Source organism: Oxyura jamaicensis, chromosome 1 (assembly GCF_011077185.1).
Source record: "Oxyura jamaicensis isolate SHBP4307 breed ruddy duck chromosome 1, BPBGC_Ojam_1.0, whole genome shotgun sequence".
Classification (NCBI taxonomy): Eukaryota; Metazoa; Chordata; class Aves; order Anseriformes; family Anatidae; genus Oxyura; species Oxyura jamaicensis.
In genome coordinates, this window is record NC_048893.1 from 42,053,472 (window position 1) to 42,072,899 (window position 19,428).

The 19,428-nt window shown below is 41.7% G+C and overlaps 1 protein-coding gene across 3 annotated transcripts in view; it reads right to left on the bottom strand.

Moving 5' to 3' along the window:
• LIN7A (lin-7 homolog A, crumbs cell polarity complex component) overlaps positions 1-15,745 on the bottom strand; it is a 50,550-nt gene extending 34,805 nt beyond the window's left edge. Inside the window, exon 1 of one of the 3 annotated variants that reach the window (XM_035335053.1) lies at positions 15,374-15,745. In XM_035335053.1, coding sequence (XP_035190944.1) covers positions 15,374-15,680 — 307 coding nt within the window. In that variant the 5' untranslated portion in view covers positions 15,681-15,745. The remainder of the gene's footprint in view (positions 1-15,373) is intronic. The other 2 variants (XM_035335035.1, XM_035335043.1) reach the window with 2 other exon arrangements.
• Positions 15,746-19,428: the final 3,683 nt, after the last annotated feature.

A 19,428-nucleotide genomic window follows, 5' to 3' on the forward strand; every position in this document is an offset into this window, starting at 1 on the left:
ACTGGATAGCACAGTAGGTTATGCCACAACAGCTCAACAGCCAAATAAGTCCCAAGCTCTTTTACAGACCTCTGTCAAAATACATCTCTAAATATGAGAGGAAACATGGCAGAAAGCATGCAGTGCTTCTTTAAGAATGAAGTTTCCCCTTACCAGGCTTCAGTTTACATTGCAGAGCAGTCGTGGTGCGCATGAAATTTCAGATGAAACTAAACCTAAACCCATGCTCAAAGACTGCACCCATGCATTTACTCCAAGCTATGCTCCAACTGCTAGTGGGCATCCAGTCCATGTCAGCAGGCCACAGCCAGTTTTTAATAACCCCTCCATTTTAATAACCTCTCCATGCGATGTGGGCATGACGTCCTCAGCACCGCCTGCTCTACTTTGCTGATCTGCGCATTTTTCCAGTGCACACTATCTGCTAGCAGCCAATGTCATTCATAAGGGGTCACCTGAGACCCCCGAGACCTCGGTGCGATGGGAAACAGGTTGTATTTCCTTCCTGTAATAACCCGAATGAGAAGCTTAAGGAACACTTAAAAAATGAAATTGTTCAAAGCACAAGAACTTAAATGCAGCAAAGGCTTTTTGCTGATCCTTTATACAAGGTGAGTACCAGCTAAAACTGAAGTTAAGCACTTACTCAAAGTGATGTCACTGGCAATGAGGCAGATTTCAAAGTCAAGCTGAAGGAAAAGCATATAGCAGGGAATCCACCGCTGGTGAAATCAGATAGATCGCCATATGTTTCAGAAGTACTGGTATTCACCTGCTGGGATATTTTTCTTGTCCCAAACCCTCCTTTGATTACAAATGTAATCAGCTTTGCTTGCAAAAGTTATCATCAAGTAATTGTTCTTAAATATCATTTTCTTACATACTTGTGGAAAGCACAAATTTATGAAAAGTGTGGGTGTAAGAAATACTCCAGGAATTATGTTAAAACCAGTTAAATTTTATGTAAATAAAATACTCTTGCTTTTCATTTCTGATTTGTCCTTTCTTTAATCAAAGGTATTTTTGAAACACAACGGAAAATGATTTCTTGCTGACTCTTAGAAGTACATTATAAAATATGAACTCCATTATATTAACATTAAGCTGATGGTAATGACACTGAGATCCATCCTTATTTTCCATATTTACATCCCTCATAAATTATCAGGAATTTTGAGTAATGATGTGGCTAGAATTATTCCTCTGTATTCTATGATGCGTACACTTTGAAAGGAATATGCACTTATTTGCCCTCTTTTTATATCCAATTCTCTTTTTTTATTATTTTTTTTACCTCTTTCTTCTCACTTCCTCCTACGTACACACAACTCCTTTCTTTCCCATTCTGCTTAACATTCACTTCCCTCTTTGTCTTCTCATCGTGATGCTTGCCTACAGCCTTTCAGAAAATAATAATGTTTCAGTGTGGTGGGTCACGTTATCAGTGAAACGCAGAGAAGGCAGGGGGCTGTGGGTGGAACACATTTTATCAAGTGCGCTCATCAGAAGAAAAGCGTGGCTCTCAGAAAAAAAAAAAAAAATCTCATTTCAAGTGTTCTTTCTGTTTTCATTTGAATGAAGTTTCATTTGCAATGCTAGTGGGACAGAAGCAGGAGGTTACTATATAGGCATTATGAAAGAGAAGTATCACTAGAATATAGAACCAGCAAGATACCTACTGTGATACAAGAGGAACATTCCCATGCAATACTAAATGAATTCTGTACATAAAGAGATATATCACAGTACAACTGATAAAAAGGTCTTCCTGCTTAGTTATCACTTTTTTCTTCATGCTGTTGTTCTGGTATTACTGTTTTCACTAGCTGATTTTGTTCACATAGCTAAGCAATAAACAATGTAGACTGATCTGTTTAATTAGCTGGATGTTTTGAAAAGTAAACATTATTTCCAATGCTTTGCAATCCAGCTTTTACAACTTGATAATTACTAATCCATGCATTACAGAAAGAATCCTGGCTGGTCTCCACTTGGTCCTTGCACAGGACTGTTAGCTTTGGGCAGATGAGATCCAGCATTCTGTGAAAGTTGTCCAAACTGTGGTTTCACGCTGGTATATTTTGTGCAAGCTTTGTTTCAATTTCACTGAATCATAGAATCATTCACGTTGGAAAAGACCTCTAAGATCATCTAGTCCAACCTTAATTTAGTCAGATACGTTACACATTACTAGGAAAAAAACATCAAAATTATTTTAGTTTGTTAAATGCTCCCCCTTTAATACCAGAGTGACTCTTCAAAAAGAATGTACTTGCATGCTTTGTAATGCAAAATATGGAAACTGATGTGTCTCTACCAGTGTCCATCCTTCCTCTTGTGCTCCTCCTCTGTGAGCAAGTCAAATATTAGTATGCAGTCCTTAAAATAAATATATTATCCTCTGACTTAAGAGACAATTAAGCAGAAAATAGTATGCTCTGTAATACTAGCTTGGGTTCAAACAGTAATTACTCAGAAACATAGTATTTCTGTACTCTGATAAATATTCTAGGATCATATTGTTGGGTTGCTCCTGAAGCAAAAATATGGTGATCATTTGTTAACAAGACATGAGGAAACAGACTTCTCACATTCTCGAGGTCATTCTACTGCCTCGTTCATGTTAATTGTGGAGAACTTCACAATTGCCAGTTATTAAGAAAAGTAAATGTGCTGAATAAACACCATGCTTTGGTACCTCACAAATTGACAGCAAGGACACTCAGCAAGCCTCCAATACATTCACTAACTTCACTGTGCCATTACAAAAAATAACCCTGGCAATTTTCAAGCTATGTACCATTGTGTCCAGAGACCTTTAATTAGGCTGAGGGTGAAGAATTTGCATGACATAACAGGTCTTTATAATTGTCAGTTTTTGTTCCTCCACTGTTTTTGTTAAGGTTTAGTTGTTCCTTTACAGCTCATGAAAACATATTCCCAAATTCTGCTATTCTGTCAATTTTTTTATCATAATTCCCAAAGCCTACATAGGATACTTATTATATCTAGCAAATTTTTTCAAATACCATCAAATGACAGTAGGTCATCAATGGTCAGGCAATTAGAATTCCATAGTGATTAGCAAAGTTCATTCATGATTCATAGCCAGTAGCCCTAATGCATAATATCAGACTCTATCTCTGTGACTTCTTCATTAAAGCACAAGCTTTAGAAAATTTCCAGCGTGTATCTTTTGAAAATTTTCTGTATTACCAAAACTCTGCTGTCAGTTGTTGCTTTGCATAACACGACAATTCCCACCCTGGTGTCCAAGAGAAGAGTGCCCCATGTCCTTTCATTCGGCTCTTTGGTTCCTTGCTAACGGCACAGGGCTCTCCTGAAATATAACAACTTAATACATTTAATCTAACCTAGAGAGTTCAGGAAAACTGAGGCAGAAACCAGACTCTGCCAATTTGAGTTGCTGTGTTTGTCTTGCCCAGAATTTCATGGCAATCAGTAAGCATAAAGGTGTACTTCACCACGGTAAATGAGACTCGATGCACAAGGAGCAACAAGCTAAGCTGTTAGGATACAGCAATATTATTAAAAACTTGATCGCGTGTGAGGTCTGCTCAAATTAATTATAGCAAGAATAATAATATCAGTGCATTCGTACTCAAGTTTAGATGACATGGGTAGCAGTTAAGAGATTTACTGCAGTGTCACTTCATTCTCCTGTGGTTAAACATCACTGTGAGTGCACAAATAACTGTAACAAAGAACAACCAAACAGAGCTCTGATGATTCATCTCGTGGTGAGGGTTTCAACTCACCACACTTCTGATGCAGACATCTACAGCTCAGCTTCTCACCCTAGACTGTCGCTACTTTTGATGAGGAAAAACAGACACTTTCAGGCTACAATTCATCTGGCCTAATTTAGCTGAGATGAATCATACTCTGGGAGTGCCTGTTCTCTTTGTTGACTATAAAGGGAGAATAGATGATTAGCTCAGATGTACATGCCTACATCCTACATATTAAATGGTATGATGAAACCCACTCTTATTGTCCAGATACATTGTGAATGACTCAAGCAAATTTACCTCCATGTGGTCTGGGTGACACCATACTTGAGAGCAGACACATTTGACAAGAACGGTGTTGTCAGCAGGCAGGCCAATATGCATTTTAGTTAAAGCTTTTAAAAATGTCTTAATCCAAGGTTTTATTGATTTTTTTTTCTTGACGTATCAGCCATGAAATAAGATTGAGCACACTTGCGTGTGTCTCATTTTGCCTGATGTGATGTGACTGCTCCCAGGGACACAGGTGAAATTCCCCTACGGTTTCCTACATTCCTCCACTGCCTCGGTCACAGAAGCGTAGAATCATTCAGGTTGGAAAAGACCTCCAAGATCATCAAGTCCAAGTGCCAGCCTAGCACATTCATGTTCTGTGGCCACTCATCAGACTCTGCGTCTAAACATATCTATTTCTGTATGTTTGTGCTACATGCAGGCTTTGTTTGGCTCTAGCTCCTCAGACACACCACAGCCACACAAGTCCTCAGCCTCACTCGGTCTCCCAGAATTAAAGCCCGCGACCCAGCTGCTGCACGCCCCAAGGCAGTGCTAAGCACCACAAGACTTCCCAGGAGCTTTGGCAGGAGCACCTGAATATGACAGTAAAGGTCTGAAATATTTTGCTAAATAACTTACATAAAGGACAGAGTTTATTTACAGGGAAAGCAGAGTCACCTTTAATCCAAAATACAGACAGAAACTGTGTGGAGATCCCTCCTTCCAGCATCCTCAGCACTACAAAAGACCCTTAAGGTTCTCTTCAGCAATTTCAGTCACTTTGGCTGTTGCAGGCATACTGCCTTAAACACTGCCATTGCAGGCATGCTGCTCCTGAATACTCTGCTTAGCTTGTTCAAACTGAACTCTCAAAAGGTTCCTTTAAATGAAAAAATATGCTCCTCTATGTTCTCTGAACCTCACAATGTCTACAATGACCAAGTAATCTTCCCTGCTCTCAAACTCCCAGATTTTAACTAGTGATTTCCATTCTTCAGCTAGGGATTTTTCATAGCCTTAACCTACCACGAAGGCCAATTGGGAGCACTGGATTTGCTTCACCTTGGTCAATCTTCCTAGCCTATTCATTGCTGTATAAGGGCAAAGCCATTCCTCAAACTGTTTGAGATTGTTAGAGATGCTTTGAGAGAGTGGCTTGGAACTGTCACATTCCCACTACTGCTTTTTAAAGGAATAATAATAAATCATGAAACAGAAAAGCTCGAATTAACAGGTAGTTCAAGATTGTTTCAAGATGTTGAGTTTCACTTGCTTAGTTCTAGGCCTGAAGAGCAATAATACAATTCAGAATTTTTGAAGATGGGGATATAAAACTAACCTCAAAACCAAACAATTTCAGAACAGCAATGTAATTTTTATTCTTCCAAATTATTAGTTTCATTACAATTTCTAAAGCAATGCAGGTGACAGGTGCATAAATGTGAGTTTGAAGATTTTCACCAGATGATTTTACCATCTGCGAGTAACCAAGACATTACGGATACACCAGCCCTTTACATTTGACAGTACCCACTACTTTTGTATAGAAGGCATTCAACATAGCAGCAGTATGAAAACAAGTTCCCACATTACCCTTCAAGAAAGAAGGTTAAAAAATAAAGCTGAAAATGCAAAGAATAGACAAGAACTGAAAACACTGATATTTTCTAACACAGTACTTTAAAAAGAATGCCATGATTTTTCCCCTGCATTAGCTATGGAGAGAAGAGAAGGGAGGGTAAAATTTCTTTTTTTTTTCTCTGTATATGGATTCAATTTTACATTGTTCAATCATGCCTGCTCTTTGTGATCAGAACTATGATTTATAGCTAGCCACTAACTGCTGAATAGAACAGATGAGACATGATTCTCATGCTTTTTCTGACTAGGGACAGTTAGCTATGAATATGACACAAAAAGAACAAGGTTTGTTAGACTTAGAAAAAAAAATAATTTTGTATTCAAGGAAATACATATTGTATATATATTTTGAATATGTGTACATATTAATTCATTCAGTAAAATAATTAAACCCTCATTTCCTGCAGGAAGCATAATATATAAATATTTCCTTTAAAAAAAAAAAAGTAACAATGTTTAAAGCAGTTATTTGCCTACCCAAAAGTGTACAATAGCGTTATATCTTGGCTTCCTGAAACTATGAAATAATGGCAAAAAAAAAAAAAAGAACCCTCTGAAGCAAATCCCTGAGAAACTGTGAAATTCAGTAGGGTAAGGACCTGGCTGTAATGAAATAAGTTCTTGCAAGATGAACTTTGTGAAAGTAAGAACACTGTATATTCTCTCCCATAGCCATTGATACCTTGTAAAGAGATGCCTTGATAACTCTGCCAGCCTCAGAGGTCTCCTGATCACATCACTTGGTTTTGCAAGAACAGTTCAGCAGAACCACTACTCATGCTGGAGTGGAGTTGTTTTAAATGGCAGGCAGAAGTATACTGGACACCTTGCTGAAACTGCAAATGTGAACACTTTACAGGTTCTGATCCCAGATTAAAAAAAAAATAAAAGGCTGCTACATTAAAATACCCCAAGGAAGGGTCCTTAATAGAAACTTAATAGAATGCTTGCTTTTGTGTTTTAGTCTGCAAGCATACAGAGAAAACCATTACAATGAGTGAAGGAATTTAATGTTTGACTAACCTAGAGAAGCAGAAAACAGAAGCAATTACAACAAATAGGCTTGTGTGAGCAAAGAAAAACAGGATGAAAAACAACACTATTTCTAACTGTCATATACTTTTCTCCTAGCTGAATTCCATTCTCTCACTCCCCTCCCTACGCAAAAGCATGTATTTACGTGTCCTACGTGAGCACTGCAAAACAAAAGCATTGGCCATATGGCCAACCTCGTGCGTTACCCACACGGATGCTTGCAGCCTGTCTTTAGTTTGCAGCTGAGAGATTTTGTTGGCAGGGAAGCTGACAGGAAGAGGGGAAAAAGGCACCAAGAGGTGTCTCACAAAGGGAGGCAAGGTTAACTTCGGGATGCTAATTCTGTGTCACAACAGGCACCACATTGGAGCCAATGCAGTCGCTCCCACTCTCCTCCCTGCTCATGTGTCATTACCAGAGTCTCCTGCTGCCTCTCCTCAGCTCTTACTTCGCCAGCTAATCTTAACTTTAAATCTTTTTCTGTTATTACCAGAAAGATGGCTGTGGGCTACTGGCAGTTGTACCTAGCGGCAATGCAAATCATCACCGTAAGTCGAGCATCATGATTTTATCTTCTGTTGTTTGGTGTGTTTTCTTAGGTGGTTTGAGATGACAGAGAAAAGATGACATTTGTGCAATACAGTGGATGAGATGCAGTCATTAAAGACACACGCCTAACACAACTTTCCCTGTAGGGTCAGGTAACAAGAAGAAAGTTAATATTCTCTCTTCAATTTTAGTGGATTTAAGGATATTACTTCTTGCTGAACGAATCCCTCTGGTAGCTGGCTACATCCTATTCATTTCTCAGAAAAGGGAAAAAAAAAAAAAACTTTCTTTGAAGACATGTATGTGAAAAGCTACAACAACAGAAGGCAGTATAAATAAAATCCTTTGGCAGTACATCTAGGTGGTACAGATATGCTGCTGGTAGATCTCAACAACTGCTCACTGCTAACTTTCAGCTCTGAGATGGTTATGCCCTCAGAAGAAAGCCGACTATCTTGAATTGCTGCTGCAAGTTATACACAAAACTTGGAAACAGAAAACCCCTGTGAGAAACAGAGCTCACGGCCACCTTTGTAGTGCCGTTGTTTGGTGTTGTATGTGTGCTACAACACTGAGAACAGGAGCAGGGAACTGGAACTCATCTCAGGTTGCAGCCTCATTTCACAAGGTAAGTTATCTGCCTAAGATACAAGGAGCACACCTGGCATCTTTTGACATGGCTATACTGTTAGGAAGCAAAAGACACTGTATAAATGAGCGTAAGTTCCACCATCGGATTACAAGACTATCAGGCTACAAAGGGGACCAAACATACAACCACCTCTTTTTCCAAAGAGTGCTTCATGGATTTTAAAGTCATCATGCCCTCTTAAAGTTTCTCTGGTCTGGCTCTGTATAACAAAGAACAGATACATTATCCTTTTATTCCTGTGATGATTCAGTAAATAGCATTTGACAGAAACACTACTGCCAAATCTCCTGAAAAGTGAAGAGATGATGGTAAATAAATTTCTGAGCATTAAAACTGCTGCTGATGGCCACAGTGATCCAGCTAAGCTTTTTCAAGTACACTCTTCCCCAATACTTAACTGGTTCCAGAGGGACTGATACCTTACGGTCTATGAGATTTATTATTTTCAGAAAACATGGTTGAAAAAGAAAATTAAGGAGTTAGTGAAATTGGAGGAGTAGTGCTTAAACTTGGGCTCTCATTAAAAAGAACCAGTAAAAATGTAATTTAGGTTCAGAAGAAATAAATTAAGAGTCTATTTTTGGCCACATTCTTCCTTATTTGATTATCCATGTTTACACAGAAACAATTAAAATCAATGTTTTGATGCTCTGTGTATTCATGGATACTTCATTGTTTCATCTTTTAAATTGTAGTAGTTCTCCAATCCCTTCTGGAAATCAACTGTTCTAATAAGTAATATTTTAACTATTACTAGTAAAGTAGCACTAAGGTGCTCATTATGAGAAGAATTTCCTGGTGATTTAGTGGAACTGCATTTGAGAAGTTTATTTAACCACTCTGTTTTGGACCTCAGAAAATCACATTCTAAAATATATACATACATCTCCTTCTGTATTTAACTTATCTGGGACCTGAGCTTGTGGTCTAAATACTCATTATTAAAAGAAAGCTGCTAGTATGCAAATGTGCATTTCTGAATCAAATCATCTTATCTGAACAGAGAATTAACCATTAAATGTTTCTCATTCAGAGAGTAACTCTCCAGCAAATATCACAAAAGAAGATTAAACTGACTTAGATTAACTTTGGAAATCCTCGGATTTATACATACGTGCAGTTTCCAGCACATTAGTATTATTTTTAAATGTCAAAAATACATCATGTGAAACAAATTAATTGTGCATGATGGAAAGCAGATTTACAAATTTACAGTTAAGTGCTCTCAAAATGCTATCTACCTGCCTTTCCTTGGTTTCCTCTTAAATCCTCAACTTCTAATTATTTGTGCTTCTGAGTAAGGAAAATCAATAGTTTTACATAATTCATATTTCAAATTCTATAGCTTTACCTACAAGAACCTTGTTTTGTATCAGAATGACACAAGTCACCTAAAGCTTGTACTTTTTTTTTTTTTGCATGTGTGTGACTGTCATCCACGTTAAGGAGAGATGTGAATATATGTGCTCTGAAACAGGGAACAAAAAGGGCAAATTACCCTTGGCACAGAGATGATGACTTCAGTAATTTGTCACTTTTTTAAAAAAAAAATCTCTGTGATAACATCATCAGAGGAGTCCAACTGAAGCTTCAGGATGGAATTAAGCAAATTGTTTACTTACAATTACATTAAGAGGTTAATCCTTTTTTCATTAGTTACACAAATGTCCCTCGGACATCAGCATGCAACGGAAGTGTGTACTATGCAGCATAGGGATATTATTTACAAAAACAAGTATTTTCTTTTCAACATTATCTATAGACAAAGAGTATACATTTACTATACACAAAAAACAGCATCCCATGTTCTTTCTGATCATTAACACTCTCATCTTGCAACCTGCTGCAAATGGTGAATCCCACACCCACCCAGGGGCTTGTCACAGGCTCCATCCACTTCACCAAGCTTCAGGAGCAGGCCCCTCCTGGACAACAAGAAGCAGAATGTACACACATCAGTTGAGTTTACCACTTTGTTCTATACAGAATAAATTTGGGTAGGTTACAATGATTATTTCATTGCTACCATCTCAGAAATTTTTTTTCAGCCTGACAGACCAGAAGGAATGGTAGGAACAGCTGCTCTCACAGAGGTGTCTCTCAAAAACTCCCTGACTTTGAACACAGCTTCTGATCAGTTACGTTTCTGAAGTAAACAAGATCAGAAATTTAAGATATTCTCCCTCTACGCCCCACAGAGGTGGCCTAGTGTTAAGAATGCCACTACTTTTTGGAAGACATTTCCGTGTCCACATAGCGCCAGCCACAAAGGCGCAGCTCTCTGAAGAAAGGCAGCACCGGAGGGCCGCTGTGCCTGGTGCACACAAATAATGCAATGAACTTGGATTGATTTCCATCCCCTACGACCACGCTCAGTTCCAACATCCACATCATCACGAGCTGCTTCAGGCCCGAGGACAGAGCCCTGTCCCTCAGCGTGCGGCCCGCTGAACCCAAGGCACCTCGTGAGGCAGAGCCCCCCTTGCCGCAGCAAACCCTTAGCACCTCTTCCAGTTCAGGCTTCTACTGCCAGAGTTGTTTAAGTTGGACGTCAGCATTTAACTTTTCAAACTGTCTATTTTTGCATCCCTGACTGAAATCAAAGATGACATTCGGGCTGGGACTTCCTCTTATTCTTGCTACAGAGCTCCAGGAGACACAACCGAAATGCATACTTCGCTTAGAAACCTCTTAAACTGCTCGGATCTCCAGAAAACATCCTTATACATAAAATGTCAATCGCTGGCGCAATCTGCTTCCCTTAAACCATCCCTTCATATAAATACATTGGAAAAAAAAAAAATCAAATAAATGTTGACAAACTGATGTAAAAAAAAAAAAAAAAAAAAAAAATTTGGTCTGTCACCAGAATTGTCAATTGTTTCTGGTCCTACACATAACAGGCCCCTTTTTTTTCCCTTGGAAGAATGAATTTGGTTATTTATATGTCATCAGCTGGCATACCAAATAAAGTAATATTAGACTTAAAGTGTGTGTCACTTGCAGAAGTATTTTTCTACTTTAACATGCTAGGCTGAAAAGCAGGACAAGAAATCTCTCTGACAGATAGAAACGCTTTGTTGAAAGCCATGCAGGGAGCAGCATAACCGCTTAACACTGTTTTGAAGGGCTTAACCGCAGCGTAAAAGATATTTGGCCTTATGTTGCACCTCTGCCAAGGAGCGTATTTCACACTTTATGACTCTGTTTTTCTCTTCCTGAAGAGTATGCTACTTATTTTTCTCTAAAGATAATATACAGAAACTTCTATTCAAAACAATTTCTATTATATACAAATAAATGGGCACCAATGGGGAAAAATCCCTATTTATGTAGGTTTTGAGAATGAAATGAGAAATGACAAGATGAGAGAAGGAAGGAAGGAAGAGCACTCCAGCAAGCAACACTGCATACTAATGGTTAAACACCATTCAGAATCACATTTCATAGAGTACGTCTACCACTGCCATAAGCTGATGGCAATACCAAGCCCGTTCGAATTCTTATTCATTGTCACTAAACACGGTGTTCTATAAAGGATTTTCTGGAAGTTATGGGACACCTACTCCACCAGAAAAATATATGTTTGAATTGTTAAAAAGACAACAGAGATTAGCTATGTGTTACAGCTCAAGAGAAGGAAGTCTCTCCAGTTGCCTAGGATATACTTGAAAGCAAGAGAAATTTGGTTGTCAACAGCCAATAGCTATGACCTTGTTGTGAAACTTCACAGGGATTAAAATATCAGCACTGGATATTCAGACTATTCAAATTTCTTCTTTCATCCTTAATCACATGAAGAAGTGAAACCATCAGTGGCATGAGTGGTAGCTATATAAGGAAAAATGTAGTGGGACCTGGTTTATTAATAAAAGTCCCCCTTCACATGAAAAGATATTTCCATGCTCTTAATCATGAGATGGTATTTGCACAGGCTCATTGTATATCTTCAAAAGCAAGAAGAACAGTCAATAAGTACTCTTTTAAAGCTACTGTTTCCTTGGTCTTATGGAGAAAGAGAGACTGTAGTTTCATATCACTCCAAGTAAATAAATGGTCACTTTCCTGTCAGAGCAGATTTTCATCTTGGAAGGAAGAGCCCGGGTAAAATTTTATATAAAACAAGCTTTATGAAAAATTTGCCAGACTTGTAGCAAAACAAAAAAGTTCAGATAGAACATCCGCTAAGCTTCACTAGCACAATGCCTGCTACAAACTGCATGCCTTCATAGGGCCACTCCTAAAACAAGCGCCAAGGGAAGCACAGAAACCTATTCCTCCCAACGTGTATCTGGGAGCACGGTGGCATTTGCAAAAAATGCTTCCGTCGGACTGTGCCAATGCACCCTTCGCGTGCTTCACACCCACGATAAGTTTCCCATAGCTGTGCAGCACGACGGGCATTGCAAGGAGAGGCACAGGCAGTGCTGCTGGCCCGACACAGAGAACAACGAGGCGCAAGGTGCGACAAGTGGAACACAGTTAAAAAATAAAAATAAAAATTAGTATGGGCATTTTTAAGCATTTCCCTTTTGGTTTGGACTGCCTTTTTTGTTTTTTTAAATGGAGGCAAATTGGGAGCATAATTTAAAATCCATAGCCTTGAACATAAAATGAAAAAAAATCCCGACCTTACTCTTTTTGTTTGTCATTTTATGAAACACAGCACTGTAGCTGTTCATCTCAACACAGAACCAAGTAAAGCTTTCAAAGTTTCTAACATCATCCCTGAATCGGCCTAAAATATTCTCACAGTGAGTTCTGATGGGCACGGGTGATTACTGACATGGTGCTTCCTTACCGACGGCGTGCTTCCAATATCACGTCTTATATGCTGAAAAGACAGAAAGGGTGCAATTTTTAATTCTTAAGTAAGAGACTTACATGGCTGTTAGAAGATGCCTGGCAGAAGTCTCTTCCCCCTCACAAAGCTCTCAACCACTGGGCCCGCGTGCCCGCAGCGGCCCCCACGTGTAGCTCCACCGCTCTACGTTTCCACCCTGCAGCAGTTGCTGATTCCTTCCCCTCCTCCCAGCAGAGCACCACGCAAAGGTCAGGCAAAAGCCTTGGAGATTAAATTGTAAGTGATTAAAATTTCCATTATTTTGCGAACTTGTTCCACATATTAAAAAGCCCTAATGGAACTTGCACACATTTGTGCAGGTAGAAAGGCACATGATGACAGGAATTAAGGAAATTAATTCCTGTGCTTTGGACTGAAGTAATCTTCCAGAATGTAATTGGCTTTCAATCATTCACACACAACATGCCCTTCACCTTTAAATGGTAATTCATTTTACCATACAGATTTTGAATTCCGTTTGTGTCAGGCTTTAGGAAAGCTCCATCGCCATACTGGAACACAGTATATGTTTTGTCCAGGAGCAGACTATGTCAGGGCGTAACTTGAATTTCAGATGTATGCATCCATACGGTGTTTCATCATTTCTGTGCCCCTTAGCAGGAGGAAACGCAAACGCTCCCTGACCAGAGATCAAGCAGCCATTCAAGGCTGTGCAATGCAAGGTTATTAGTGCTGCCGCTCATGGAGTGCTCTTTATTTTTCCATTGCGCTGCGCTCTCTGTGGGACACGGCAAAGTGGTTACAAGTCTACAAGACTCTCCTGGGCTATGCCTAGATCACAGCAGAGCTGCGCAAAGCACAGTGACAGTAAACATAGCCATGTCTGCTTTAATAAAAGCAATAGAAATGTGCAAAATCTCACTACATAGCACTTTCCTTCTTCCGCGGCTGAGAGAGAAAGACTACAGAGGAAGTATCTGGAAGCACTACGGTTGGAGTTGCTTCTGGAGTGTCAGCCCACCCACTCCAGTTGACGTAGCAGGAACCTGTTACGGGTGATGAAGTACACCTCACTGACGAAACAGCCTTCTCAGGCCAGGTGCAGTATTCAAATCTATTTCTCCTTGCCTGTATTTTCCTTTTGCACGTCGCATCCTATCGTTCCGTGATGCATCTCCCTCGCACTACTGTCAGCCCTGGCTGACGACCAGGGCAACCATAACATTGGCACCCCTGCCAAATGGTTAGGCATATCCAGGACACAGCAGACAACAGATATATATTATATTTAAATTGGGACTAATTTGTATTTTTTATGTACTGGGGATTTTTTAAAGCGGTGTTTTCGTGATGAAGAGGAATGTGTAATTCTGAAATAGTAATACTTGCCTCAGAAAAGCCAGGTTTGCTAATGGATTGCCATCTGTTCAGCCCTTTGCCAGGAAATAGATTTGTCCTGCTTACTGAAAACAGTATTAGGGTGAAACTGTAGATTACACAGTGGATTTCTGAGCAGTTTAATTTAAAGTGCATGCTAGCACTGTTATTTCAGTAAGAATAAGTTTAGATTCTCCTTTTCTATTGATGCTTGAATTTAAGCCATCTAGCAAACTGTATTTAGAGTACTTTGGATGTTAGGAAAAGGCTGTTCACCAAAAGGGTGGTTGGGCAGTGGGACAGGCTCACCAGGGAAGTGGTTACGGCACTGAGCCTGCTGGAGTCTAAGAAGCATTTGGACAATGCTCTTGGACATTGGGTCTGATTTTTGGGTGGTCCTGTGTGGAGCCAGAGGTTGGACTAAGTTGATCCTCGTGGGTCCCTTCCAGCTCAGGATATTCTGTGATTCTATGATATTTTGTGGGCTGTTTTGCTCGCAGTTGAGTTCCGGGAAAGCTGCCCACATCACCTTTATCATTTTGAAACTGTGCTCCTCAGGTTTCTTTTGCACAAGATTTACAGGAGGCAATTTGAAAGCACATCTTGCTTTGAAAGCACATCTTAACCCCTAGAATGAACATGTTTAAAAAAAAAAAAAAAATACTGCCTAAATCATGCGTTCAAGGGTAGAAGATCTATCTGCACGTGCTGGTAGCCTCTCAGAGCTCCTCGATGCAAGTCAGGAAGAAAAATACATCAGCAACTCAAAATGCTGGTTTGGGAACTGTTTGACCTCTTTAGCTCACGGAGCCCAAGAAGCAAGGCAACTCAGACATCAGGTAAGTTATTCTCCCCGGCAACCCACAGCAACGCAGCGGCTGAGCCTTGCTAGGGGCACAAACGCGCTGCGACGGAGAGGTCCCATTTTTACATCCCGCAGGCGAAAGCCGAATTTAAACCCAACTTCGAGACTCCGGCACCCCCTCGGCGAGGCTGCCGACACCAACTCAAAGCACCCGGCGGGGTGACAGGGCTCCGCCAGGCAGCACCTCGGCACGGGGAGCCACCTCCCGCAGCAACCAGGCCGGGCTCGGGGCCAGGCGGCGGGGGCGAGCCGGGCGGAGGCGGCGGCGGCACGGCCGCGGAGCCCCATCCCGGGGGCTGCCAGCGCTGCCGGTGGCCGGTCAGCCGCTCGCCGCCCACGGACAAAGTTTTCTCGTCCGCCTCGCAGCCCCTCTCCTCCCGCCCGCCGCGGGGCCGAGCCGAGCCGAGCCGAGCCGCGCTTACCTCTGTCCAGCGTGAGCGGCTGCACGGCGGCCAGCGTCGCCATGTCTGCGGCGGGGCTGGAGCCCGAGTGACGCGCGGCTCCGGCAGCGGCGTGGGGCGCGGGGAAGGGCGGGGAGGAGGCTGGCAGGGAGAGGGGGCGGAGGAGGAGGGTGGCTCCGTGGGAGGAGGAGGAGGAGGTGGAGGAGGAGGAGGAAGAGGAGGAGGAGGCGGACAGGGTGCCCAGGGGAGCGCGGCTGGCTGCAGCCGGGGCGCCGCGATGCAGCGGGCGCAGGGCGGCCCGGCGGGGCCCGGCGCGGGCTGCCGGCATGGCTGCGCCGCCGGGCCCGGGGCTGCCGGGGGGCTGCCGCTGCGCCGGGCTCGCCTCGAGGCTTAGTGCCGGGGCCCTGCGGGCCGGGGGCGGCGGAGGGGCGGGCCGGCTCTGGCCCCGCCGCCCGGGGGTGCCGCAGCGGAGGGAGGGAGGGAGCGGGGCGAGGACGGGGCCGGGGCCGGGCAGCTCCGCAGCGCCACGGGGTGGGCAGGACGGGCCCGGCCGGTCTCGCTTGGGGCTGGGGGCGAGGAGCCCGGCTGCCTGTCAGGAAAGAGGGGGGGGACGTGGCCTGGCAGGATGCTGCGGTGGATGCCGCCATCCCCTATGTGGATGGCAGTGCAGAGAAATGGCTGGGTGAAAGCTGTGCCTTCTCCGACTGGTGCCCTGGGCAGTACCGGCATTTCTGTGTTTGCCCAAGAAGAGCTGGAACTGGGGGAATGTTACTCCAAGGGGCAGCATGGTGCTTTCTTCCTTCCGCATACCCATTGGAGGGCTGGCAAAACAGGGCAAGAAAGTACAGCAGCAGCAGGCTGCACCTCAGTAAAAGCCTTAACCTGCAAGGCTATTTAAACACTGGTATGGATCATTAGGGAAGCTGTGGAAATTCTGTCATTAAAAGTTTTGAGAAGAGATTAAAAATGCATTCAGCGGTTTTAAAACTAAAGCTTAAATAATAAATACAAGCCACCCACTTCTGATGAACTCAAATCAGCACAAATTTCTCTAATTAGTAAACAATAAACAGTAGACCATTCAGATATCTTGACAAGAAAATGTTTCATTTGGCTAAAACGCTGAAGTTGAGAAATCAGTTCCTGGCGAGCAGTCAGTTTTTAAAACTGAAATTAACGTAAGGATTTTTATTATGCAGATTTTATGTACTTGCAGAGCAGCTGGATTGACATAAAGCGTAACAGCGCCTCTAAAGTATTACATTACTGTATATTGGATTCAGTCCTGATCAGGGAAGAAGTACGCATTTGGAGCTATAACAACCTAATGTGACAACTCTCAAACTATTATGACACTTTAAAAAATCTACTACAGATATTAAAGTATGTTTAAATAATAGGAAAAGCGTGGCGCCTAGTTAATGAGCCAATCGGGTTGTTTTTCATATAGGACTTCGTAAGCCTCAGGCTTGCTCTTTTAAACTGCCATATTGCAAACCGACATCTTGAAGCAAAGTGCAGTTATGACAATAACTTTTCTATTAATATCTATGTAATGTTAATGCCAAATATATAGCTTCTCAGAAATATCCAACTTTAGAAAATGCAATGTTTGGGCTTGAGCTGGGTGCCTGTGGAAAGCAATAAGCTTATTCTGACTTTATCCTTTTTTATCTACCGCTGGTCAGATTTCATGTGCTCTGCCACAGGGGCTAATTGGCACTTGGAGGAGAGACTTGAATGTGAGTATTATCTGCACTCAAGGAAGATGAGAAGCAGCGTTTGCTGAAATTAAACATTTCCTAATCAGCATAGCTGCACAGCTAATGCTCAAGGACATTAAAGAATTAGCCGAAGAATACTTTAAGCAACTGAACTGGGAAAATTTCAGAAATTGTCCAGCAGAATTCTTCTGCTGCAGAAGGGGAGGTGGAATGAAGCAGGGGTCTGTGAAATGGCTCTTGCTTTCCAGTGGCAATTCCCAGTAGAAACAGTGGACTCTAACAGCACAAGTTAGCAAAGAGAAGTGGCACCACTTTATTAGAAGGTGGATTGTTTTAGGAAGAAGCAACGTGTCTGCCTTCCAGCCTGCTTGCTGATTCCTTGGGCCACCCTGGACCTTTTAATTCAGTAACGTGATGTTTACTGAACCAACAAAACTAGACTGAATTAACAGAAACTATGTCGTATGGATTGCAGACTGGCTTAGTGCCAGATTTTCAACATGTAGTCAGCAGTCAGATGCCAGCAAATGACCATTTCTAATAGGATGCTTGCAGACTGTCAATTTAATATTTCATTCAAAGATCTAAAATGTAGATATAGAGGCTTTGGTCGCTATGCTTTTAGATGACACAAGTTTTGTTTTGTTTTTTAAAAAAGGATCATCATGAAAGTGAGTAAATATTAAAAGAAGTTGTCCTTGAAAGAAGGAATCTCTGTCCTTCAAGATTTTCCAACCTGATTGTGCAAAGACCTGGACAACCTTCTTTTTCTGCAAAGTTAGCCCTGATTTGAGCAAGAGGTCGGACTGGATGTACTTCAAGTCCTTTTCAACCAAAATTATTAGAATCATAGTAAAATTAAGTTTGGAAAACACCTTCAAGATCATCTGGTCCAACCATCACTCTACTACCAATGTCACCCACTAAACCATGTCCCTAAGCACCACGTCCAACCTTTCTTTGAACACCCCAAGGGACGGTTATTGAATGATTTTGTAATCAAGTGTCCAAATCGCTGGTAAGAATTATCTGAATAACTGTACTGATTTATTACATTCCCAAAGTAGTGTGTTTTAATGCCGCTGCGAGCAAGTGATGAAGAATGGATACTGGTAGGACTGGAGAGCGTCTTGGAGAGGGGTGTTCTCACGTAGCAGTCTCAACGTACATTCTTGGTGTGATGTTGCCTAGAGGACTTGTGTGATCCTTGAATGTATAGAAAAAGGAGTGGCACATAGAACTAGGGAAATGAGCTCTGAGAAAGCACCTTACTGGAATGCTGTGTCCAGACCTGGTGTTTGTCTTTCAAGGTGGGAAATCAGCTTTGACATGAGATGTAAGGAACTCAGTCCAAGCTTAGCGAAGGAAAGGGTAAGAAGGAACTAAATCACTGTGTGTAGGTAGGCCAATGTATATGGAAGAGGCGTAATGGTGGAGGGATTTATAGCTTTAAAATTTATTGTCTTATGACATAAGGTGGCCCCATGGCTGGAAGTTTAACAAATTCAACCTTGAATAAGATGTACTATTCTGGCAGTAAGGATAACATAGGGACCAATTACTCACTGTTGCTTGTAATCTGAACAAAATTAGATGTCTTTCTGAAAGGCTTGCTTTGATCTAACTTCTAAAGAAAAGTAGAATGGCTGAGGTATTCAGGAGGTTAGATGAGATAATGATAGTGATCTATTACTCTCAGGACTTTTATGACCTTTTGGCTTCCTTCGTGAGTTGGTGTTGCAAGGGCCAGAAGATTATTTCTACACATCACGGTGCAATGGAACGTGGGAAAAAAAAAAAAAAAAAAAGAAAAGAAAAGGAAAGGAAAGGAAAGGAAAGGAAAAGAAAAGAAAAGAAAAGAAAAGAAAAGAAAAGAAAAGAAAAGAAAAAAGGCACAGCTCCAAATAGGCTCGCTGGCTGCCTGAGTAGCACATCTCCACCAGTCCTAAGCTTTGCATGGGATAATTAACTCCCTGGAACTAAGGTGCTGCTTCATGACTGGAATACTGCAGTAAATGCAGCTATTTGCTTCAATGCCAGAGCCACCTCTGACAGGTAGAATCCCTGCTTTCTGGTGGCTACAGAGGTTTGTGGCAAGAGGCCATACTGCACTGGCATAGTTAAATCTGTTTGGGTTCTACAGCACTGTATTATGCCTTTTAGCCAAGTTGTAGATGTTAGTCACTGGACTAAATGTCTTGTCATGACTGAATTTCACCTTAGATACTTGCAAGTGGGTTCCTACCTACTTCTCCCATGAAATTTCAGCTTTTTTCAGGACTCTTCAGATCTTTCCAAGTTTACATTGGAAAGTTTGTTTGGCAGCTGCTTTATTTCACCAGAGGCTACAAA